Raw genomic sequence first — 24,786 nt, forward strand, 5'->3', positions numbered from 1 at the left:
GAACTATTGCTTTGGGGAGGGAGGGCTCTCAGTAATTTTTAGTAGAGAATTCCTGAGATCAAAAAAAAGCCCATGAGAGCCATAGCTCACCATCCTTGCTATTTAAAATATGGCCCTCAGACCAGCAACGCTGGCATCACCTGGGAGCTAGTTAACCAGACAAACTCTCAGTACCCCCCCACCCCCCAGAATCACTGCACCAGAATTTGCACTTTAACAAGATCACCGCGTGCTTCATGTGCACATTACAGTTTGAGAAGCACTGGACTGCACCACAGGCCATCAATAAATAGTTACTGATTGATTGATTGATTGATAATGCTCACATGGGTGATTTCCAGGAATTTCATGAATTTTAAAGAGCTTGGATTTCTTGGGCTAAAGTTAGCATAGACACAATTATTAATTGTTGGGTGTGAATTGCCCTCACCCCTCAGGGTACGACCATCATCAAAACTCCAAGAGTTGTTCCCTTTGCACCCTCTGAATGATGTCTAGCCTTTATTAAGCACCCAGAACAGGCTGGGTATTATTACTCCCATTTTCATGATGAAAACTGAGGCCCAGGGTATTTCTATAATTTGATCAAGATGATGAGGTTATGTAATTCACCCAAAGTCTAGTAAATAGTGGAGCTGGGATTTGAACTCACAGTTCAAACAAGGCAGAGGCTGTTCTTGGATTCACTACCTTACCCCTGGCCTCCTCAATGAGTGCACAAAGCACCTGGGAGTCTTGTCAAAGTGCAGACTCTAATTTGGTCCATTGAGGGTGGAGTCCAGGGTCCTCCGTGCCTGACAAGCTCCCAGGTGATCCTAATCCCTGGTCCAGGGGCCACACATGGAGGTGCCACCTGTCAGTCCTGACAACAGAAATGCTCTCCGGGAACTAGCAGCAGCCTGAACACACACCTTAACAGGGCAGCTCCATTGAGGCTGTGGGTGAAGCAGCTTCACACTTGTACTCCAGTGCAGGCAGGCTCACTCACACCCTTCTAGGTCATCCCATGGTTCCCACCATGGCTGACATGTCCACAGTGGCACTACACAACATAGAGCCCATCAGCTGGCCCTTGGCCAGCATCAGGTAGGCCCTGAGCTAGTCTAAGCCCCGTCCAGCTCCCTCACTGTGTTCAGACCTTCTCTCAACTCCTACAAAGTTGAAATGTATTTTCTTTCTTTCCCAAGACTCAGTCATTCATTCAACAAGCTGGTCTCTAGCTACATGATGGGCACTGGGCCAGGCACGACTCCGTGAAAAGCACAGACCTGTGTTCGAATCCTGACTTCTTCTTTACAAGGTTAGGAGACCTTGAGCAAGTTATGTAATCTCTCTGGGAGTAATAATACCAAAGTATGGGAATGAAACCAGAAGTGCTGGCCAACAGGAATATAATGGGAGCCACACACATCATTTTATATTTTCTGGTAACCACAGTTTTCAAAAAGAGTAAAAAGAGAAACGGGTACAATGAATGTTAATAATATAGTTTATTCGACCCAATGTATTCAAACTATTATCATTTCAATACATAATCAATATAAAAAATATTAATGAGATGCTTTGCACTCTTTTCATGCTAAGTCTTCGAAATCTGGTGTGTATTTTACCTTTACGGCACATTGTAATTTGAACTGGCAACACTTTAAGTGCCCGGTCGCCGGATGTGGCTAGTGGCCGCCCTAAGGAACAGGGCAGAAATCGAGAGTACAGGACAAAGTACACAGTCGTCACCCTCGACATGTAGCTTTTGTTGTAAAGAGCCCCAGCGCGTGGCCTGGTGTCCGGTAANGTATCACTAGTTATAACCCACTAGAACTATTGCTTTGGGGAGGGAGGGCTCTCAGTAATTTTTAGTAGAGAATTCCTGAGATCAAAAAAAAGCCCATGAGAGCCATAGCTCACCATCCTTGCTATTTAAAATATGGCCCTCAGACCAGCAACGCTGGCATCACCTGGGAGCTAGTTAACCAGACAAACTCTCAGTACCCCCCCACCCCCCAGAATCACTGCACCAGAATTTGCACTTTAACAAGATCACCGCGTGCTTCATGTGCACATTACAGTTTGAGAAGCACTGGACTGCACCACAGGCCATCAATAAATAGTTACTGATTGATTGATTGATTGATAATGCTCACATGGGTGATTTCCAGGAATTTCATGAATTTTAAAGAGCTTGGATTTCTTGGGCTAAAGTTAGCATAGACACAATTATTAATTGTTGGGTGTGAATTGCCCTCACCCCTCAGGGTACGACCATCATCAAAACTCCAAGAGTTGTTCCCTTTGCACCCTCTGAATGATGTCTAGCCTTTATTAAGCACCCAGAACAGGCTGGGTATTATTACTCCCATTTTCATGATGAAAACTGAGGCCCAGGGTATTTCTATAATTTGATCAAGATGATGAGGTTATGTAATTCACCCAAAGTCTAGTAAATAGTGGAGCTGGGATTTGAACTCACAGTTCAAACAAGGCAGAGGCTGTTCTTGGATTCACTACCTTACCCCTGGCCTCCTCAATGAGTGCACAAAGCACCTGGGAGTCTTGTCAAAGTGCAGACTCTAATTTGGTCCATTGAGGGTGGAGTCCAGGGTCCTCCGTGCCTGACAAGCTCCCAGGTGATCCTAATCCCTGGTCCAGGGGCCACACATGGAGGTGCCACCTGTCAGTCCTGACAACAGAAATGCTCTCCGGGAACTAGCAGCAGCCTGAACACACACCTTAACAGGGCAGCTCCATTGAGGCTGTGGGTGAAGCAGCTTCACACTTGTACTCCAGTGCAGGCAGGCTCACTCACACCCTTCTAGGTCATCCCATGGTTCCCACCATGGCTGACATGTCCACAGTGGCACTACACAACATAGAGCCCATCAGCTGGCCCTTGGCCAGCATCAGGTAGGCCCTGAGCTAGTCTAAGCCCCGTCCAGCTCCCTCACTGTGTTCAGGCCTTCTCTCAACTCCTACAAAGTTGAAATGTATTTTCTTTCTTTCCCAAGACTCAGTCATTCACTCAACAAGCTGGTCTCTAGCTACATGATGGGCACTGGGCCAGGCACGACTCCGTGACAAAAGCACAGACCTGCGTTCGAATCCTGACTTCTTCTTTACAAGGTTAGGAGACCTTGAGCAAGTTACGTAATCTCTCTGGGAGTAATAATACCAAAGTATGGGAATGAAACCAGAAGTGCTGGCCAACAGGAATATAATGGGAGCCACACACATCATTTTATATTTTCTGGTAACCACAGTTTTCAAAAAGAGTAAAAAGAGAAACGGGTACAATGAATGTTAATAATATAGTTTATTCGACCCAATGTATTCAAACTATTATCATTTCAATACATAATCAATATAAAAAATATTAATGAGATGCTTTGCACTCTTTTCATGCTAAGTCTTCGAAATCTGGTGTGTATTTTACCTTTACGGCACATTGTAATTTGAACTGGCAACACTTTAAGTGCCCGGTCGCCGGATGTGGCTAGTGGCCGCCCTAAGGAACAGGGCAGAAATCGAGAGTACAGGACAAAGTACACAGTCGTCACCCTCGACATGTAGCTTTTGTTGTAAAGAGCACCAGCGCGTGGCCTGGTGTCCGGTAAGCACACAGTGAGTGTGCAGCGGCTGCTGCCGTCACTGCTGTGTCCTTACAGAGGAGACACCCAGCTCACATCCGTGCACTGCCGAGTTTAATCATCTAGATTTAGGTTGGGAGCGGAGAAGATGTGAAGAGGACCATTCTTTGCCATCTACCCAACTAAATTTGGTTTGGGCTGAGGGACGGTATGGAAGCAGGCCTGGAGGCACGCAGCTCTTAGAGTTCATAAAAGGCCCAGAAGATCTAAAGCCTCCTCTACTGATGGAATTAGATGTTCATTATTTTGTGGCCCTCAATGAAGTCATGAGTCCAGGCATTATCGACGGCTGCTGAAACAGCTAGATGAAACCTTGATGGGGAATCTTCTAAGGAGAGATCAGGCTGACAACGCCTGAATCCACTGATCCATCCCCCCCACCCCACCCCGAGAGCAGACAGCTAGACAATGTGTACCTGCCGACGGCCTCCTTGTGTGATGTAGTAAGAGACACGGGAAAGGCCCTTGCCCCCCAAAAAAATATTTACACACATACACAAATAACCTGAGTCTAATCAAGTCTCTAATCAAACTACCAGTTTCCAGAAAATAAAGAGGACACATTAAATACCACCCATCCACCAAATCTACAACGTGGGGAATTCTGCAAGACAAACCATCCAAGTTCTTTAACAAATAAATAGCATGGAGAAAAAAATATGTGTGTGCATGGTGGGGTAGAGCAGGGAAGAGGTACGTCTAGAATAAAAGAGGCTTAAGTTTCAAACAAGCCAACTGTAAAAAGGCATTTTTAAGAAAATCCAGGGAGATCATCAGGGACTGGAGAGTAGACGTTAGAATAGTTGTTGTTTTTATTGGGTATGAGAACGCTATTTCTTAGAGATCTACATTGAGGTATGTGCAGGTTAAATGAAAAAATGTCTAGGACTTCCTTTCAGATATTCTCCCAAAAATTAAATACACACACCAACAAAAAGTGGGAGTCAAGAACAAATAAAACGATCTCGTTGCTGAAGCTGGCTGGCCATACAGAGGGCGTACAAGATCAGAGGACTGCCCTGCCCAGCCTGAGAAATGCCAGCCCCTGCCAACAAGTCACAGCATCCAAGCTCAATGTGGGCAGCACTGGACCGCTTACACCAGTCACCTGGGAATTTGCTTCTAATACAGCTTTCTGGACCCTACCCTAGCCCTCCTAAATCAGAACTTCTGGGAGTGGGTCCTAGGAATCTGCATTTCGATAGGCTCTCCTGGTGCCTCTGATGGGTACTGAAGCACAAGAAACATAGGAACAGAGAGGCATGCTGCAATTAGCCCCAGACCCAAACCCGCAGGGCACCCGTGGCTGAGAGGGGTAAGGGTCCGGCCTAAAACCTGAGGGAGCCAAAAGGCCTAATCCTCATTCTCTAGGCAGCAAGCAAGCTGACCTCTGGAGGTCCCTCTCCACCTCATTATCATTGTCAGATGCCCTTGCAGACCCCTGAGGGCGAGGACTCTGGAGGAGCAACCTGCATGCCTGAGAGCACTGCTCAGGCTTGGGTCCTTCCCCTCAAGGACTGCTGCCATAAGTCGTATACCTTCCACCATGGCTTTCCCCTCAGCCGTGCCCTAGGCTTCTGGCCTCCTCTTGCCACATCCGGGGCGCACACCAAAAGCCCATGCCCCCACTTGGAAACCATTAGCTGTGGGCCCCACACTTTCCCAGAGTGATCCTACACTCCGCCTAGTGAAGAGCACCCCAAAGCAGGTGCCCTGACCCTGTCATTCTGGGGCAGCCCCAGGGACAGGAAAATGCAGCCTTCTTGTAAGACCAAGTAATGGGTACAAGAGTCACATTCTCCTCCTCCTCCACCCTCCCTGGACCCCACCCCAATCCTCCAGGACCCTCACTGTCCCCTCAGGGCGCCCTCCCCCTCCTCCTCTCCCTCTGGCCAGCTCTGAACTCTCACAGGCTATCACCTGGGATCAGGGCTCTTCTGGAGTGCTTCCTCTCTGAGCACTCTTCAAGGGAGACCATGGACAGGAGAGACTATGTGGTGGGACTTTGGGTCTAGGGCCCAGCTGTTCTCCCGGTCTCAGCCTCCCTTAGCTCTTCCCCCGCTCATGGCGCCCCCGGCTTACCCGTCCTCTGGTCCTGTTCTTGCGCTTGGGAATATCCTCTTCTAAATCTTCTTCTTCATTTCCTTCTTCTACATTTTCATCATTTTCCAAAACCCTCTGAAATGACAAGAAAATACACAGAAGGGTTGAGAAAAAAAATGCAAAGGAGGAAGCCATCAGAGGGTAATTTGAGGGAGGGGCGGGAGGTCTGTTCTGCTGTGTTCTAGCAAAGTGAAGACGCTGCCATTGCCGGGGAAGCAGGGCCTCGGAAAGGCTGCCCAGAGTCTGAGCTCTTGGCGGTAACAACTCTCTCAAACCCCTGGGCCCCGTCCAGCCTAATCCTCCCAGAACACTGACTTTTTTCAACTCTTTTTACCCAAAAAACATTTTCTAAAAAGAGAATATTCTGGAAGGGGCGCTTTTCTACGTGGACCCAAGATGTTTTTCAAAACTTACTTTTTTAATGTAATTTTTCTTTTGTTCCTAAATATGAAAATACGTTCCTCCTTTCTCTGCCATTCTGGAACCCTGCCCTGTTTGATGAAAACGAGTAACTTCCTGTTCATCTGACCAGAATTTGACATTAATGTGTTGTTCTTAATCATCCATTTTTTTTTTAAGAAAAATGGATTTTCGTTACAGCACGTTCGTTGTAATGAAGCTTAAAGATCATGAATTTAATTATCTCTCTCCAACAGGTCTGTGATTCACACAGCAGCCAAGAATCCAATTTCCATTTTACAGGTGAATAAACTGAGGCAAAAAACAGTCTTAATTGCCCGAGGTCATACGGTGACTCCATGGCCAAAGTCAAGTCAGGTTCATCAGGTCAGAGTTTCCTGGTCATTTCTCGGCCACGTATCTGAAGATTGTAAGCTAGACCCTTCCCGCAGGGGCCTGTACACTTCACTCCCTTTGCAGGGAGGGCAGGGCAGGTAAAGTGTGTACCTCCAGGTTTAAGGGGGAAATGAAAGGTTGCGGCAGAGGACCCAGCTCCCCAGACTGAAAGTGGGATAAGAAGAAGGGCCATGGAGCTCGTGGGACTCGATGTCAGGAGCCGTAGGAGCTTCTTTATGGACTCACTGGGCAACCTTGGGAGAGTCATCCTCTCTTCATGCCTCCGTTTCCCCAATTATAAAATAGGAATTCATGTATTCAGTCAACAAACATTGGTTTAGTGCTGACTATATGGCAGGCACTGTGCTAGACAAACCACAGAATGACTACAGTCCTTGCCCTAAAGGACTCTACAGTATAGTGAAGGGAGGACAGATTCAAATAACACCCAAGTCCATATAGTTACAACTGCCATAAGCAGTGACAGCCTAGTGCAAGCTGCTCCGAGAGGCTATTAGAGGGCATTTTACCTAATCTGAGGGTTAGGAAAGGCTTACCTGAGGATGTGACCTAAGTGAGTTGAGATGTAAAGGATGAACAAAGACTAGCCTTGGGAATAGGGACCAAGGGCAGGCAGGGAGTATTCTAGGCAGAGGGAAGAGCATGAGCAAGCTCCCCGAGGCAGGGAAAGGAACATGGCTTGTCCACATTGCCGAAAGAGGCCAGGGTGACTAGGGCTCAGTGACTCAGGGAGAGACTTGCATAAGAAGAGGCTAGAAAGGAGGGCAGGCACTGTATTATACAGGATAACAGCATCAGCATCCACCCACGCTTGTGACAGCGTGACAATGACACAAGCTATGAAAAGGCTTAGAAGCAACACACGCTGTACTGACATGTGGTATCATCATCACTGTTCAAGTGGCCTCCCAGACAATGCCTCTGGCCTGTCCTCCAAGCAGAAAGCCCAGGGGTGAGTTTCCAGGGACCATCTCCCATGCCTTCTTGTCAGAGTTCTCTCCTAATCACGGGAGTCAGGACACTGCTGATAACAAGTCCTTCCCCTCCAGCTTCTTTACTAGGCTTCCTTGGGAAGCCATCAGCTGACAGCACTCGGGGGTCTCTGTTCTGACTGCAACCATCTAACAGATTAGTGCTGTCTTCTAGACATGCCCTCTGGCCCATAGCGAGGAAACGTTGGCCCAGATCCCCATCAAGCCACCTAGGTTCTCTGCATCTTGGTTTCCTGAACCACAGGCGGAGACACAAGTGAAAGTCAGGCAAGATAATGACAAGTCAAACACCTGCAGACTTCGTTGAAAAGATGCAGTATAAAGATGAGGTGTTGTTGTTATGACTGTTGTTGCTGTTCAAACAGCAGTCTTGAAGTCATTTAATCACAGTGAGTTCCAAGGGCCTTGAATTTAAAGGTCCTGGCTTCTGGCATGTCGTACAATCTGACTCCACTCTCATTTTTTATCATGCAGGTATTTATGACCTGCAACATGGACCCCGGGTTGGGAGGGAAAATCTGGTGAAGGCGGCTGAGCTGGTCTCCAGCAGTGCCCGCCACATGGCCTCAGTGTCCGGAAGTAAACAGACTTCTCCTTCCCTTTCCCATTGGTCTCCCTGCATCTTGAGAACCCCTAGTCTGTGCCCCGATGTGACAGCAGCCTCCCCAGTGTGTTTGTATTTCCTGCGACAACGTGGCCCTGACACCCAGAAGCCTCTTTACGTAACCAGGGAGGAGCCAGGAGCTCCTAACAAACAAAGCCCGCCTTCAGGGCTCAGGAAGCAGAGGGGAGCGTCCTGTGCAGAGGAGTCAAGGGCAGGGGTCCAACTAAGATACAGCTGATCCCCCACTAACATACTTTCATTCCCTGTCCAAGGACATTAGCTGGAAAATAAACACATTTTAAAATAACTTTTCTCCCTGTTACTCTAAACAGTCTTTACAGTGATGATAACAATTGTTTGTGGTTGTGTTTAAAAAAGAAGAAGGAATGCCTTTAAAAGACTCCATTATCTCTAGCCTGGAACTCTGTAAAAACCTTCTGATTTCCCTCCTTCTTCCGTCGGCCCTGCGTCCAGTCTCTTTTCCAGGCAGCAGCCAGAGGGATCTTGAGGAAACATGAATTCGCTGCCCTAGTTAAAATGGCTTCCTTCTTCATCACCATGAAATCAAGTGCCTCCTCCATGTCCTGAGAGGCCGGAGCGGTTGGACGCAGCCCAACCCTCCGGCTCCATCCTAGGCCCTTCTCTCCCCGGCACTCTGCTCTAGCCATCTTTCTTTTTTCCCTTTTTTTCTTTTTCTTTTTATTTATTGATGTATAATTGACATGCAATATTACATTAGTTTCAGGTGAACAACACAGTGATTTCACATTTATAGGCATTGCGAAATGGTCACCACAGTGAGTCTAGTTACCATCTGTCACCCTACAAAATTAATACAATGTTATTGACTACATTCCACATGCTGTACATTACACCCCATGACTTACTTTATAACCAGAAGTTTGTACTTCTTAGTCCCCTTCATCCACTTCATGCCCTCCCAACCCCCCCTCCTCTCCGGCAACACCAATCTGTTCTCTGTATCTATAAGTCTGGGTTTGATTTTGCTTTTTAGATTCTATATGTAAGTGAAATCATGTGGTTTTTTACTTTTTCTGATTTATTTCACTTAACATAATGTCCTCAAGGGCCATCCATGTTGTCACAAATGGTAAGACTCCATTCTTTTTAATGGCTAAGTAGTATTCCATTGCGTGTATGTACCACATCTTCTTCATCCATCCATCCATCCATCCATCCATCGATGGACATTTAGATTGTTTCCATGCCTTAGCTATTGGAAATAGTGCTGCAGCAAACATAAGGGTGCATATCTTTTTGAACTAGTGTTTTCATTTTCTTCAGATAGATACCTGGAAGTGGACTTGTAGGTCATATGATGGTTCTATTTTTAATTTTTTGAGGAACCTCCATACATTTTCCAAAGTCACTGCACCAATTTACATTCTCACCACCAGTGCACGAGGGTTTCCTTTCCTCCACATGCTCACCAACACTCATTATTTTTTGTCTTTTGATAATAGCCATCCTGACAGGTGTGGGGTGACCTCACTGTGGTTTGATTTGCATCTCCTTGATGATGAGTGACGTTGAGCATCTTTTCACGTGCCTGTTGGCCATCTGTGTGTCTTCTTTGGAAAAATGTCTGTTCGGGTCCTCTGCCCATTTTGTGATTGAATCGTTTGGTGTTTTGTTATTGATTTGTATGAGTTCTGCATCTTCTGTCTGTTCTTTCAAAACCACAAGCTCAGACCTATCTCAAGGCCTTCAAGCACACTGTTCCTCTGCCCAGAAAGCTCTTCCCCACATCCTCACTTTGCTTGCTCCTTCTCATCTCTTAGGACTGAGGTTAAATCCCTTACCTCCCTTAGGACACTCCCTAGTATCTGTCCCTCCTCTTATACTGAATCCTCATACTCTGTTCTTTTCATGGTCATTTATCCTGAAATGCAATTATTTCCTTTGTGTACTTGTTTTCTGTCTGTATGTCATACTAGAATATAAATATCAACAGATGGGACTGCTCTCTCTTGGTTTCTCTGTCTCCCCAGAAACTAGCACAGTACGTGCTCAGAGGAGACACTCTAATAAACTGTGGTTGAATGAGTGAATGAAAAAATGAACAAATATAATCCATTTACTACATATGTACTTTAATAACCAAAGCTGATAAGAACACGTAAACTCATTTGGCTTATAGTCCTGGTTTCAGTTTCTAGCACGGAAGATGGCAGACCCATGCTCTGCACGTAGTAGATGTTCTGTTTTACGTCAGGGGTGATGGTGATGATTCCATAGTGATGGCCCGTATATTGGCCCAATGCTGCCTGAGAGGACCTCGAACCCACCACCAGCTTGAAAGGGTAAGAGGTTACCTGTCACTAGAGTGTCAGGGCTTCTGGGCAATGGTTCTGTCCCATCCACTGATTCAGTGAAATTACACTAACTACACAATACAGATGTGACACACCTTAACTTCAAAGACCTGAAAAGTCCAAAAACTGGGGGGAAGGAGGGGAAGACATGAACAGAAAAAAAATAAAGAAAGAAAGAAGAAAGGATGAGGCAGCCTAAATGCCAGTGACAAAAAGGATCCCTCTGGCTGTGGGATGATCAAGAAAGGCTTCCTGGGGAAGGTGGCATTGGGGCTGAGCCTGACCGATGGGTCAATTTGTGCACGTAGAGTAGAAGAAAAGTTCCCCAGGTAGAGGACATGGCATGACCACAGGCACAGAGGACAGAAGACTGAAGAACAGGGGGAGCACAGAAGTGGGAGAAAATAAGCCTGAAAACTAGGTTAGGAGCAGAGAGAGGAGGCCCAAGAAGATCACTCTCGTCATTTTAGATTTACCAAGTAGGATACAAGTGTTCCAGCTAAGTTTTTTCAACAGGGATCTGGCACAAGCAGAGCTCTCTTTCAGGATGAAAGATCAGCTAGCACAGTGGGACATGTCGGAGCAGGAACGGACTGCCATACGGGGCGACTCCCAGGAATCTGTTCACTCATACATCCCTTCAACAGACACTTACTGTGCACCTACTATGCGCTGGGCACTGTTGGCCTGCTTCAGATATGTTAGTGAACAAGGCAAAGCATCCCACCCTTGAGTTTACATCCCATTGGAAGAAAACAGAAAATACACAGTAACATAATAAATCAGCAAATTACGAAGTCTGTTAGACAGTGATCAAAGCCATGGGAAAAAAGAAAAAGCAAAGGAAAGCAGAGTAAGGGAATCAGGGGATCTGGAGGGCAGGGAGGGCACAGGAAGCGGTGGCACACACAGGGTCAGGGTCAGGGTCAACTTCATAGAGAGGAAGAGACACAAATTGAGGAAGGTGAGGGTGAGGGCCCAGCTGAGGACCCTACAGGCAGAGGAAACAGGCCCAGCAAAACCCCGAGGCAACAGAGCACCTGGTGTGTTCTAGAAGGAACAAATGAGGTCAGTGTGCCTGCAGCAAGATGAGCAAGGGAAAGGCTCAGCAACGGAGTCAGAGAGGTAACAGGGCATTGACTTTTATTCTAGGGGAGCAAGACCTATGTCGGGTTTGGCGCACAGGAAAAACAGGATCCGACTTGGGTCTAAAGGGCCCCCTCTCAGCCATCGGCAGGCACACCGTTTAGAAAGCAATTGCAGCCATTCAGACAAGAGATGACTGTGGCCGGGACCGGGGTAGTCGCGGGGGGACACGGTAAGAGGAGCCTGTGCTCTGGATTTGGGTTGTGGGCACAGTTGGTGGGAGGAACCGGATGCTGGGTGCGACAGATGGGAGTGGCAGATGACTCCAAGGTGCATCAGGCCCATGGAGGTCACAGCAATTAAGGACCTTCGCGAGGGCCGTGGCTCTGGGGAGCGGAGACAACCGATATTAGCCATGTTGTGACCCGGAAAGGACCTGAGCGCTCGTCTGCACACAGTGATGGCGGAGAAGGAGGCCAGTCCGCAGCTTCACCCTACATCTTTACTGAGACTCGGCTCTGCCGGGCACGTGCAAGGCCCCAAGGGGACAACGGGAGCACGATCGCACGGTCCCTGACTCAGTGGAATGCACCGATGGCACTCATGAAGCAAACCAGAAACATAACTGTTATTACTTTAATTATACCGTCAATAAATGAATATGCAAATACTAAACATCACATTGGATATGCAATTAATAAATATGTAATACGTGATATGTATCACATAAAATATAAAGTGTAATAAAATATACAGTTACTATCAATGTAATTTGACTTTAATAATTGAATCATATTTAATTATTAATACTATTGTTTAATATTTATATTAATTAATATTACTACAGTACTCCATGCCAACCATTGTATTCAACAACAGAGATTCAAGACGAATCAATCCAAACCCCGTCAGAGCGCACCCTTACGCTTGTGCGTAGCGAGAGCCTCGGTAGTGCCGGGAACAGAGGGCAGGAAACCAGCAGGGATGAGAGCCACCAGCCCCGCCTGGAGGGTGACTCCTACACTGGCCTTGGAGGAGGAGAGGGCAGCGCTGTGAACTAGAGCTGAGGACAGGGTCTGAGGACAGGGTGTGAGAAAGGGGTGTGAGGAAGGCAGTGGCTCACTGGGCTCAAGCTGGTGTAGATGACCCCGAGGTTTCAAGCTGGTGTAGACGACCCCGAGGTTTCAAGCTGGTGTAGACGACCCCGAGGTTTCAAGCCTGAACTATGGACTGTCCTCTCCACTGGGGTGAGGACTCCGTTGGTTTTGTTCCCCATCGTGTCCCCAGGACCTAGCCTGGCACCTGGCACACAGCAGGCCAGAAAAATATATTTTGAATGGCTACATGGGACCCCGAGAGAGAGGGGTGAGAACTTGTTCTGGAGGACCAGTCACAGTAGAAAGGAACCCACAAGGCTCCCAGCCGCAGCCGTGCACAGGGGTCTGGGGGGAGAAGACAAGCCCACGTGGGACTCTCGGAAGCACAGGGCTCACGTTCCAGATGCACCCCCCACAGCAGGCATGGAAATACCTGTATTTCCTGCATGCTTTCCTCCTCTCTGGCATCCACCTTCTTCTCCACACCCTCTCCACGGAGCAAGGCTTCCAGGGTGGTGCTTTCTGAGGTGAAGCCATCCTTCTTCAGGGGCAGCTCCACTTCTGCAAAGTAAGGACAGAGAAGCAGGGTCAGGCCATTAGAAGCCGGGGGGACAGGAGGACCAGGGGGGACAGGGGGTGGCCCTTGAGGACACGCAGGAACCGGAGCTCCAGGTAGGGCTAGAGGCAGCCTGCGCTGTCTCCTCTGGGAAGAACAGGAACCCTGGAGTTGGGTCTGGCTTGCCCGTCTCCTGCTCTCAGGCCCAGAGACAGAGCCCAACCCTGCCCAGAGCCTCACAGACGGCAGCGCACAAGGGCACCAGACAGACAGCGACAGTGAGCAAGGCACTCAACGATCCCAGAGCCCCGTTCCACATCTACAAAGTGAGGATAACAATGCCCATACCCCCACAGAGCCGTTTTGCGGGGCATAAATATGTCCCTTCACGTGAAAATACTTTGAAAATTCTACAGCAATACAGCAATGTTAGCTCAAATCTTAGTATTCTCTCCCTCTACCCCAAGCCTCGCCTGGCAACTCCATGACCTCCCCTCAGCCATGCTGGCTGCTCCAGGTTGTTCCATGAGAAGTTATTTCAACCCCAAAGAGGCCGTTCTCATCAAGGAATATAAAGACCACTAAAACCAAGGGAAGAGAAGAGGGAGCACGGATGCCTAATGGACCCCAGCTCAGTAGCTGGGAGCCGAGTGCCTGCACAGCAGGGCACTTTTTCTGGAAATGTCAGAGTTTGGTCGGTTACCTGGAGCTTGAGGTCATGGGGCCAGCCGAGAAGTGGCAGCCAGAGTCAGCCGTGTCTGAAAGAGACCTGAGAAAGAAGCTGAACTCCTTTCTCAAGATTCCCCCCAAACTCTCAATCCAAAGGAAGATTGTTTTTGTTTTTGTTAAATTAAAAGCAGAAACCTCAGGTATAGGTGATCCTATTTTGATTTGCTATGAAACATTCCTCCAATCTCTCCTTTGATCCTGTACCTCATAGCCCCCCCCCCCAGCAATTAGATGCACGGCCCCTATCCTGTTATCAGGTAAGATGAATACAAGAATATGAGGAACTGGTCCCCTAGAAAACAGCCAGGGGAAGGGAATGGCCCATGTGTATGGGGGAATTTACAGTTGAGTGTAGGGACTATTTACAGCGGTGTGGGCAGGAATAAGAGAACTACATGGAAAGGCGAAGCACCCCCGAGAGTTAAGAGTGGGGAATCACTACCACTGCTATTCCTGGAGGGCCAGAGGGAGAGTGTTTGTAAGACTCCGGAAAGATCTGTGGCTTGCAGCCTCAATGAGCTCATGAAAGAGAGAACCAAGGTAAAGAGACACATAGCCCAAACTCTCTTTCCATCCTCGTCTTCCTGCTCTCCCTCCCATCGTCCAACCTCAACTAGACACCAGAGGGCAAGGGAGTCTCACTGACACAGCACACCAAGGTCAGCTTCCTGCCACAGGATGAAGAGTGGATGGGGTGGAGGGTGGGGGGACAGGGCAGAAATGGAAATCACTAGCACAGTCCAGCCTGCTCTGCTGGGCTTTATTCTGACTCACACAGAAATCAACCGAGCCCTTCCATCTCCTCAGAACCAGATGAAGGCTGGCCAGTCCACAAGAAAGGGATACTAGGGTATCTCGTTAAAACTGAAGAAATCCACACCTACAAGTGACCAGTCCCCAGAAGAAGATGGTGGGAGGGAGAAACAGTATCTAAAGTCCCTGGAGAGACAACAACGTCTTTGGGATTTCTCTTACCAAAAAAGGCAAGCAGAAGATTCACCTCCATCAAGAAATACTATCACCAGGGGTGCCTGGGTGGCACAGTGGTTAAGCGTCTGCCTTCAGCTCAGGGCATGATCCCGGCATTATGGGATCGAGCCCCACATCAGGCTCCTCTGCTGTGAGCCTGCTTCTTCCTCTCCCACTCCCCCTGCTTGTGTTCCCTCTCTCGCTGGCTGTCTCTCTCTCTGTCAAATAAATAAATAAAATCTTTAAAAAAAAAAAAAAAAAGAAATACTATCACCAAATCGACTACCCATGAAACTCATCCACCACCAATTCATTCAACAAATATTTACAGAGAACCACTCTGCTACAACTAGGCACCCAGGAAGTGCACCAGATAAACACAGTCCTGGCCTGCAGGTGGCTTAAAATCTAGAGAGTCAGACATTAAACACTGCATACAACATAAATACGTAATGACAAATTGTCATAAGGGCGATGGAGGAAAACAACAGAGTGCAAGGTGAACAGAGACTACAGTGGGGGTCAGCCTTAGATCAGGGGGTCAGGGAAGGCCTAGGCGATGAAGTTACATGGAAGCTGAGTTTCAGGAAAATGGTCCACCGCCTGCTTTAATGAGTTCAGAGCGTGTGACTCCAGAGCCTGCTCTGATGACGTATTACTTACTCCTTCTCCCAAGTCAAAAAAAGGCTTCCAAACATCTAACATAAAACAATTAAGGGGCGCCTGGGTGGCACAGCGGTTAAGCGTCTGCCTTTGGCTCAGGGCGTGATCCCGGCGTCATGGGATCGAGCCCCACGTCAGGCTCCTCCGCTGTGAGCCTGCTTCTTCCTCTCCCACTCCCCCTGCTTGTGTTCCCTCTCTTGCTGGCTGTCTCTATCTCTGTCGAATAAATAAATAAAATCTAAAAAAAAAAAAAAAACCCAATTTAAGCGTGTTGCCTCATGTCCCATCCTCAGTCAAAAGAGAACAGCTGGTCACCATCCTTTAAACTTCACGATAATCACATATATACATTTGAAGTTGATATCTTAGTATTCCCTTTAGCCTCTCAACACTACCTAAATCCTATTTCCAGAAGCACACAGCATTTTAGAGCTGAAAAAGCCTTACAGATCATCTGCTTTAATCATGTCATTTTATAAAAGTGGGACCTGAGGCTCAGAGAAGTTCAGTAACTTCACAGGAAGCCACACAGCAGCACAAGAATGCAGCCCAACGATCTTTCCTGGATGCCATTAAGATCAGCATGCACCCTTCTCGGCAGCGTGCAGGCCTGGGCTGAGCCCAGTGGGCCCTGCTGCGCTCGCGTACCTGCGGAGTGCTCGGCACACACTAAACGTTCAAAATGCGGGGGCTGCTATTTCTGCGGGCTGCTTAATCCCCACCACCCGCCAAGAGGTGAGCACCGTTACTATCCCATTTCACAGAGAAGGACGATGCCGCTTAGGGAAGTGTAGAACTTGTTTAATATCACATAGCTGTCTGGGGGTGAAGTCCAGCCCTGACCCCAATCTGCCCCCACAACCCACTGACATACTCTCAAGCTTGTACAGACGTCGCTGTTTTTCTCTTTGGTTTTTCCTCGAAAAGTCCTTTTCCAAACCTTTGTGCATTTCCACGGCATCCCTACACTCTCTGCACAGTTTTCATATTTCAAGATAAAAGACAGCTCTTTGCTGTGGCTGAGGGCAGGTTGGTGTCATGGCTCTGGGCTCTGCTGTGTATGAACGTCCCCACGTAGTGTTCACCCCTTCTGCCACAGTGTTGACCCCACACGGAACTTTCCATCCGCTGTGAACTTCCTCCTCCTACTTCTCCTTCCTCCCCCGCTAAATAGTCCTCCATCCTGTTTTCCCGTAATTCAGTCTACTCTCTCGGTCCTCTGGTCATTTACCAAATGGGCACAGTTGAAGCACCAAGAGAGACAAAAGAACCAAACCGGGAACAGTGAGATGGACTCCCCGATGCACAAAGAGCAGAAGGGACTTCGAGTAGCATCTGGAGTCCAGTCCCCCGGGCAGGAAAGTGTAGCACAGAAAGATAAGGAGCCCTTCCCAGGGTCATGGAGAAACTCCGTGGCATTATCCTTGCCTAATTACCAAAGCATTTGATTGGCTCCTAGAAGTGCTGCCCAGACAGCCCCTGGAGTCGTGCTCTAGCCCGGCCATGTATTAGTTAAAGGACCACGGGCTAGCGCCTTAGACCTCTGAGTCTCTGTTCCCTTACATGTTAAGTGAGGATGATCACAATATTCCATAATGTTGATGTGAAACTAAAACAAGGTAATAAAGAAACCCTGAAAGATCCCCCAAAAAGCCAGCATGGAAGCACGGAAACAGAGTGGAAAATGAAGCATATCAATTTTTATTTGGGTTTTGGTTTTTCTCTTCAAAACTTGTAATTCAAAACTAGATCATATATGTAAAGATTCTGGGATGGTCCAAGTGCCCTATAAATGCTACAATTTATTAGTGCCGAAGTTAGAATGATCCTAATTTTAATGGGACAGCAGCCCTGTCCAATAGAAATATCATGCAAGCCACATAATTTACATAATTTTAAGCTTTCCAGCAGCCACATTTTTAAAAAGAGCAACAGGTGCGATTAATTTTAATATATTTTTTTCTAACCCACTATATCCAAAACATTATCATCTCAACATGTAACGAATATAAAAAAATTAATTCAATATTTTGCATTCTTTGATTTGCATTGAGTCTTCAAAAATCTGGTGTTTATTTTATACTTACAGCAGCTCTCAATTCAGATTAGCCATATTTCAAGTGTTCCACAGCCACATGTGGTTACGGCTACCATATTAGTGCAGGTTTCTACCCTTAAGTAACGTGTACTATGATTTTGTTTCCCCCAAAAAATGAAAGGACATTAAATATGGTTCTTAATGTTGCCTTCTTCATACCCAGCTGAGCACCCTTCCGGGACAGCGTTCTAGCTGACCACTGGCAAACCCTGGTTTCAGAGCACTCTGGGTAAGGCTTGCAAGGTCAGAATGACAGGCTAACCAGTGCCCTCCCAACAAACCAGCAGAGGGTACATTCCCTGGCCCCTGACCACAGGAGGTCCCCGAGTGAAGGGAAAAACAAGGTAACAAGTCCAAGCTCTTGCACAATGTACGTCCTAGGCATGCTCCCTATTGAGCCCTTAGGGATTGCATTGATTGTTTTATTCTAATACATTCCATCTAGACATAGGATTTAGTCATTCTTTATAAGTGTACTCATTTTGACCCTCACAAAAAATTGGGGACCACATCACCTGACAAGAGCCATCAGACATTTAGCATTAAAAGAAAATGGTCCAAAACCCACACATAATTCATCTTTAAATTAGCCTGATTTTATACACAAGGATATAAACCCACGGATCGTTACTCTCTCCAGAGCGGCAGCAGCTGTCACCCAAGCCAGCCGCCTCCCTGGGCCCCCGTAGGCAGCTCTACCTCCACTTCTAATTGGGAACAGAGATACTCCTTGGGTGACTTCCAGCACGATCCATCACACCAGAGACAGCTTCTGTGCAAACCGAAGTAAATCGGTTTCCAAATAAGAAAAAACCTCTTAGACAAACAAGGATTGAAGCATAGAAAGTCTTTAAAAAAAGAAGAAGAAGGAAAGAAAGAAATGCATGAATTAAAGCAAAAAAAAAAATGTCAGAGAAGAGCAGTGGCTTCTATCCAGGGCTGTGGACACGGCAGCCATCGTCTCGGGTGGAAACCAAAGCCACAGGCTTCTGACACAGGTGCCCCAAGCCTGCCACCCAACATACTGCAAGCAAAGCTTCCACTGGGTTGTTGGAGCCACTGAGCTCATTAACAGGATGCAGGCGAGATGAGCCCGAAAGTGCAACATGGGAGCACAGTGAGTAATTAAATCCCAGGCCATTTAAAAATGCAAACGCCTGGATGTCACAGGCTCACGGAGCCTCTGACTCTTCATGCGTTTTTTGGCTCAGGGTGGAGAACTGGGAACCTGCAAGTCATATATGGATTATAATAAAATATGCCATATAAAAAACAGATTAAGACAGTTCTTCTTTGGGGAAATATACAAAGAGAGGAGCTGTCCGTTAGCTGTCGAGTTTGCAAGAGATACCATCTTTCGCGAGGCTGTTCTCTGCCAACAGACACTCTGCCCCAAGGGAAATAGTGGTGAAACACCCCAACAAGGCACAGCCATCCGTCCATCCATCACAGGCTCTCTGTGACACAGGGGCCTGGAGACAGAAACGGTGCAAAAGGGAGGGAGAGACCCCACAGACAATGGCAGACAGCCCTCCTGCTACATCAGGAGTGCTCAGATTCTTTTTTTCACCTGCCTCTAGTTTTTCTTTAAAAGTACAAATGTGCAGTTTCCTCTTCTGAGTGCTGATTATTGTAAGGAGTTAAGCTCATCCTATTTCCTTGGATTTATACATCAACTTACACCAAGAAGCAAGGAGCTTAAGAATCGTTAATTCATTTATTCCCATCAGACTCTCAGACTCATGGGGAGAAAGAATGGGGGATGGATCTTGTTATCTCTCACCCCACAGGGGAAGAGGTTGGGGTGGGGGACAGACCAAAGCCCTGATTTCCTGAGATGGTGGCAGGCCCAGGAATCCATCTGCTCATGCCTCAGGGGTGCCATTTTCTTGGCTGCATTTGACTCCCTGTTTTGTGATTCACGAAGCTCAAAATAGATGAGGTTCACGTTGAGGACCCATCACCCAGGCTGCACCCTGCAGGCCCTTGTTACCACCTGTTTTAGAATCCCAGGATATCCACACAACAGGAGGGCTGATTGTTTCCCCATATGGCCTCAGCCCCCCACTCCCTGCTGTGCCTATCCACTCACAGCCAAGCCAACATGCAAGGATGGGTCTTCGTGCACAGCACCCAGGGATGAGCCCCTCAGAGAAGCGGCTCCCGACCTCTGAGACCCGGAAAACCACCCACACGGACAAAGGAAGCTCACCACTGGGCTGGGTAGCAGACCAGGTCAATGCAGCTTAGCAGGGTGGTGGGGGGAGGGAAGGATGGCGGTGGCGCATGGAGGGGTAATATCTCCTTTGTGTTCAAGGGAGTACAGATTGCCAGAAAGTGCAAGAGCCGCTCTGGAGTGAAAGCTCAGCTCTAGGTCCCTACACCACACACTGGGCCTTGATCTCTCTATCTGCAAAACTAAGGGATCAAAGCCCACTTCCCAGCACTGCTATGGGGCCAATGGAGACACGGGACACAGAGTGTCTGCACAAGAGGCCTGATGCTCAAGCAATGTGAGTGGCCTCCCTTCTTCCTCCAAAGTGGTGCCTCTTCCCAGCAAACTCCTCACCCTCGGATCCTCTCAACCATGGGAAGCGGCGTGGCCCGGCTTCCCCCAGCCGGGTCGTGGACCCGGGGAGAGCAGCAGCAAAGAGGCCGAGTCCAGAGCTGTGCTGAGGACAGAAGAGGCCAAGGACGAGACCCAGCTCGAAGGCCACAGGCCGGCCCTGCTTCAGGTCCAGGGTAGGCACTGTCCTGCCAATTTGGAAATCATGGCAGAACCACGTGGAAAATGCCCTGCCTTATTCATGCATTGGACAAATCATTACTGAGCGCATACTGTGTACCAGGTTGTAATCTAGGTGCTGAGGATACAGCTGTGAACAAGAGAGGAAAAATCCTGCCCTCATAGAAACTGTATTCTAGTGTGTGTGTGGGGGGGGGGGGAACAATACCTAAAATAAACGAGTGAGACCTATAGCACAACAGATGATAATCAGTACGTTGGGGGAAAACAGAGCAGAGGAGGGGATGCTGGATATCAGGGGAAGTGGGAAGGTGGCTGCACCTTGAAATGTGGCCAGTGAAACACAAACCTGAGGAGGGGGGAGGGGGGCACGCTGATATCTAAGAAAGGATGTTCTGGGCCAAGGAGCCATCAGCACAATGGCCCGAAACCGGGGCCCATCTGCCTGGAACACAGTGAGCCGGGGGGAGAGTAGGAGACCAATCCAGAGTTACAGCGGCCTTGAAGGGCCATGCAGGCCACTGAAAGGAGGTTGCCTGCTACTGTGAGTGTGATCAGAAGCCGCTGGAAGTTTCGAGCAAAGAGTGACATGATGCTGCCTGTATTTTAAGACAATCACTCTGAAAATAACTGAAGGAAGAAAGGCAGAGTGGGCAGAGCAGGTGGGAGTTACTGCAATCTGTGTGGGGCCCCACCAGTGAGCAGAGTACTTAGGAGAGGGCTGTGCGTGACCCACATGAGGCCTGTCTTCATGGCACTCACACCCTGGTTTCCAGATACAACCAGGGGGCAGTATGTATTGGGAGCAGTCCCCTGGCCCCTGAGCAGGGGGCATCCCCACACCGTGAACCAGGATAGAGGGCAGGTGTGGAGGTCGAGTGCCCAGCAATGAGGGGCAGAGGTATAGGGCCACACCAGAGCAAGTCCACAGAGGAAGGGCTTTCCAGAAGAAAGTAGACCAGCCTAGGCCATGGGCAGGAGAAAAGAGCCAGTCACACAGGCCTGGCCTAGCACACCATGGGATGACAGGTGTTGGTAAAAGTGGGGAAGAAGCCTTCCAAGTTGACCTCTGTGCCCTGGGCAACGGATGCCAGAGTTCTGGGACACAAGGGGTGACTTTTGCAAGCTGTGGGTCTGGTAGAAGTGCATCCCACAGCCAAATGCCAGGTCTTTTCTCCTCAGTGTAGAAGGTTCCAGACTCGGGGCTTTTAAAGACTCAGAGGCAGAATGCAGTGCCATTCCAGGCCAGATAGCCCGCGCTCCTCAAGCAACAGGCACATCACTGGGCAGGGGACAGACGCGTTAGCCGAGACCCCCGCCGCCCACCCAGCAGTGTCGCTGTGGAAGCCCTCCAGATGCACCCTCCCTCGGGACTCTCAAAACGGCCCTAGGATGTGAACAAAGCAGCTGCCGGTGCCCACCTTTCACAGACGAAGAACCAAGGCCAGAGTTCTTATGTAACTGCCCCAAATCACACAGCCAGTGGGTGGAGGGGTCTGGACTTGAACCCAGGCCTTGGGACCCTTTGGTCCAATTTCTTCTGCAGAGCACAGCTGTAGGGCACAGTGAAGGCCCCTACGACCTAAAATCTAAGAGAGGCAAGATGGCAAAGGTGGCACAGGCCCCACAGGCCAGGCTGGGAACCGGACAGGAAGCCCAGGTCAACTGCCAGGGGCTTCTCTCAGCTCAGTCTCCCTCATCTGTGAAACGGGCATGCTGAGAGATATACCGTGTTCTCCAAGGCTGAGACCAAAACCTGGGCACCCTTTCTTTCCTTCATCCCTATCATAAATCTTTACCGTCCACCTGCTGTGTGCCAAGCCTGTTGCTAGGCACTGGGGAGACAGATGAAGAAATGGGTGGGTCCCTGCCCTCAAAGTGTGTCCTGTAACTCCCAGTGGGGAGAGACACCAGGGAGCGGGCAATGCGCAACAGGACGGTTCCTCAGGCTGATGACCCATGCTCTAAACGTGGTGCCGCCGGGTGGGACGGCGGCCGTGACCATGGAGACTCGCTGCCCTGCCCATTCCCAGCTGCCACCCGTGTCCTCGTCCAGCCCCAGCTCCTGGAGCCCTGCAGGCTGCAAGCAGGGCTGAGACAGCCCCAGCTCGGTCCCCCGGACTGCCAGGAAGGCAAAGGGAGCATGAACAGTCGCAGCGTGAATCAGGGGGCTGGCGAGGCCTGCCCACCTCTCCCGGGCTCTGCTGCTCCCAAGGCCAACAAGAGCTGAAGAAGCTGCTGTTGCAAGCCTCCAGGATGGATGGCTGCAGGCTCTGACACTGCAGGAACGAGATAAATGACTGGTCATTTCCCCCTGATGCACTTGAAGGCATCCATTCTCCCAGCTGTACCAAGCTCAGGCAGCCCCCCCCCCCCCGCAGAGCCAGATAAGCACTGACAGATGCGGGTGGGAGCCGGAGTGTCCTTCCCCCTCAGAAGGACACAGCCACACTCCTCTGCAGGCCGGGGGAAGGTCACGGTGTCCACTAGCTCACACCTGGCTAGGGGCTCCATGGGTCCCTTCCTTCGCCTCCCACCTCGCGCACCCCCGCCTGGCTCATCCCTGCGAGGAGCACCCGGGAGAGGGGGAAGGCGAGGGGCAGAGGGAGTCCGCTGACAGGCTCATCCATCTCGGGCTACATGCTTGGCACATTGGCGTTCCTTAAGTTGTTCCCGGACTGGGAGGGTGCTGGAGGAGTCAGGGGGACTGTCTTGGGGAGAAGAGAAATCGCGCCGACCATCAGAGAGCAAATGGTGGAAGAAGCCTGGAGACTATTAAAATGTGGGCCATGTACAAAAGCAGTAGGGAACTAATTAAGAGGCAGGATTTGCAGAAGCTGGGGAAGTTGGCCGCAGCCTGCTCCCATCTGTGGAGTTCTGGCAGTTCAGCGCTGCACGGACAGCACCCTAAGCGGGAGAATTGGGCCTCTCCACCCCTGCCCAAGCAGGCAGGACGCAAGCCTCTCTGCCTGGACCGCCCCCTTGTGGGGGTGGTGGCGGGGAGGGCAGCCGTCGGAAGGTCCCCGTGACTTGCTTGTTGGTCTGCTGGGGCACCCTCTGCTGTGGGGCACCCTAGGCTACCGTCTCCTCAGGGGTCCTGCCCTTCTGCTTATGTTCCCCCAACGATATGTGGTGGGTGGTGACCATCCTGGTCATTCATCCCCAGTCATTGAGTGGCTGCCAAAGGGGGAAAAAAAAAACCCTAGAGAAAGGACCAGAACCCTATTATTCCTGGCTGCCTTCCCTCCCATCACCCTTGGAATTTGGCAAGGGTGGCAAAGAGTCGTGTTGCTCCCCAAGTATCCTGGAGCAGAAGGGATTTACAAGGCCTCAGGTACATTCCAGGAGCAGAAAGAACATCTGTTGTAAAGGCCCTGCTGGACTGAGAACACCACCGTGAATGTGTGTGTCGGGTCCTGGAGCAACATGGCGCCAGTTCCAACCGGCTTTCCCTGAGGGTTCTCTCCTTGGCCTCACCGCTGATCTCCCCTGGGAAATTAACTTCCTAATTCAGTGCCACAGTTCCCCAACCTCTAAAACGAAGATAAAATCTCCCCTAGACCAGGGATATCAAAAGGTCTGGGGTTGGAAGATGCTAAACTGATCTAAGCAGATCATCCAAGCATTTAATCCAAAGAGACACAAGTAAAAGTTTGTTCCTGGCCTTTTTCTTTTCTTCATTCAAACACACACACACGTGTGCGCGCACACACACACACACACACACACACACACAAAGTGAAGTTAAAGGCCTCTTTTTAAATCAGCTGGCTTTTGCCCAGCATCTGCCCTACTTCGGGGCCTTCTGTTGGATACTTGCTATCCACCTTTCTCTCCCGCCAGCTCGGCTCCCCCTTCGCAAGGACAGAGCTCCATTCTTGGGGAAATGGTCCAGGGGAGGCCCGTCTCTGGCACCAGGCCTCTGTCCCAGTCTTCATGTTGCATGAATTGTGATGGTTGTGCCTTGAAACACCTTGTGTTCGCCTCTGCAGCCAAGTGCAAGCTGCGAGAACACTGAACTCCATTGTCAGTCAGCGGAGAGAAATAACGTTGTATGTGCTGTCCTTCAGACGCCCAAGCAAGCAGGAGGTTGCAAGATATTTATTCAAGACAGATTGGAGGGGTGATGTTAGGCGTGAGAAACACATAGGTCCAGCGACACAGAATGTTTTCAGGTCCCAAAGAGCTCTCCCCAGCTCTCAGCCCCATCCCACCTGCACACAGACACATTTTTATTTCCCGCAAGTAGTAAAGAAACACAGGCAGGATGTCCTATTCACAGTGAGGGAGATGGGAGGAGGACAGCAGGATGGGGGGCAATCCATCCGTGTGTGATCTAGCCCTGAGCAA

The 24,786-nt window shown here is 49.3% G+C and overlaps 1 protein-coding gene across 5 annotated transcripts in view; it reads right to left on the reverse strand.

The window, feature by feature from the left end:
- The window catches only part of DPF3 (double PHD fingers 3), a 286,307-nt gene that overhangs the window by 100,757 nt on the left and 160,764 nt on the right, over positions 1-24,786 (reverse strand). For all 5 annotated transcript variants that reach the window (XM_034642253.1, XM_034642251.1, XM_034642255.1 and 2 more), the window contains exons 4-5: positions 13,109-13,236; positions 5,724-5,819 (exon numbers count right to left, since the gene is read on the reverse strand). In XM_034642253.1, coding sequence (XP_034498144.1) covers positions 5,724-5,819; positions 13,109-13,236 — 224 coding nt within the window. The remainder of the gene's footprint in view (positions 1-5,723; positions 5,820-13,108; positions 13,237-24,786) is intronic.

The sequence above is a fragment of the Ailuropoda melanoleuca genome, chromosome 14 (assembly GCF_002007445.2).
Source record: "Ailuropoda melanoleuca isolate Jingjing chromosome 14, ASM200744v2, whole genome shotgun sequence".
Classification (NCBI taxonomy): Eukaryota; Metazoa; Chordata; class Mammalia; order Carnivora; family Ursidae; genus Ailuropoda; species Ailuropoda melanoleuca.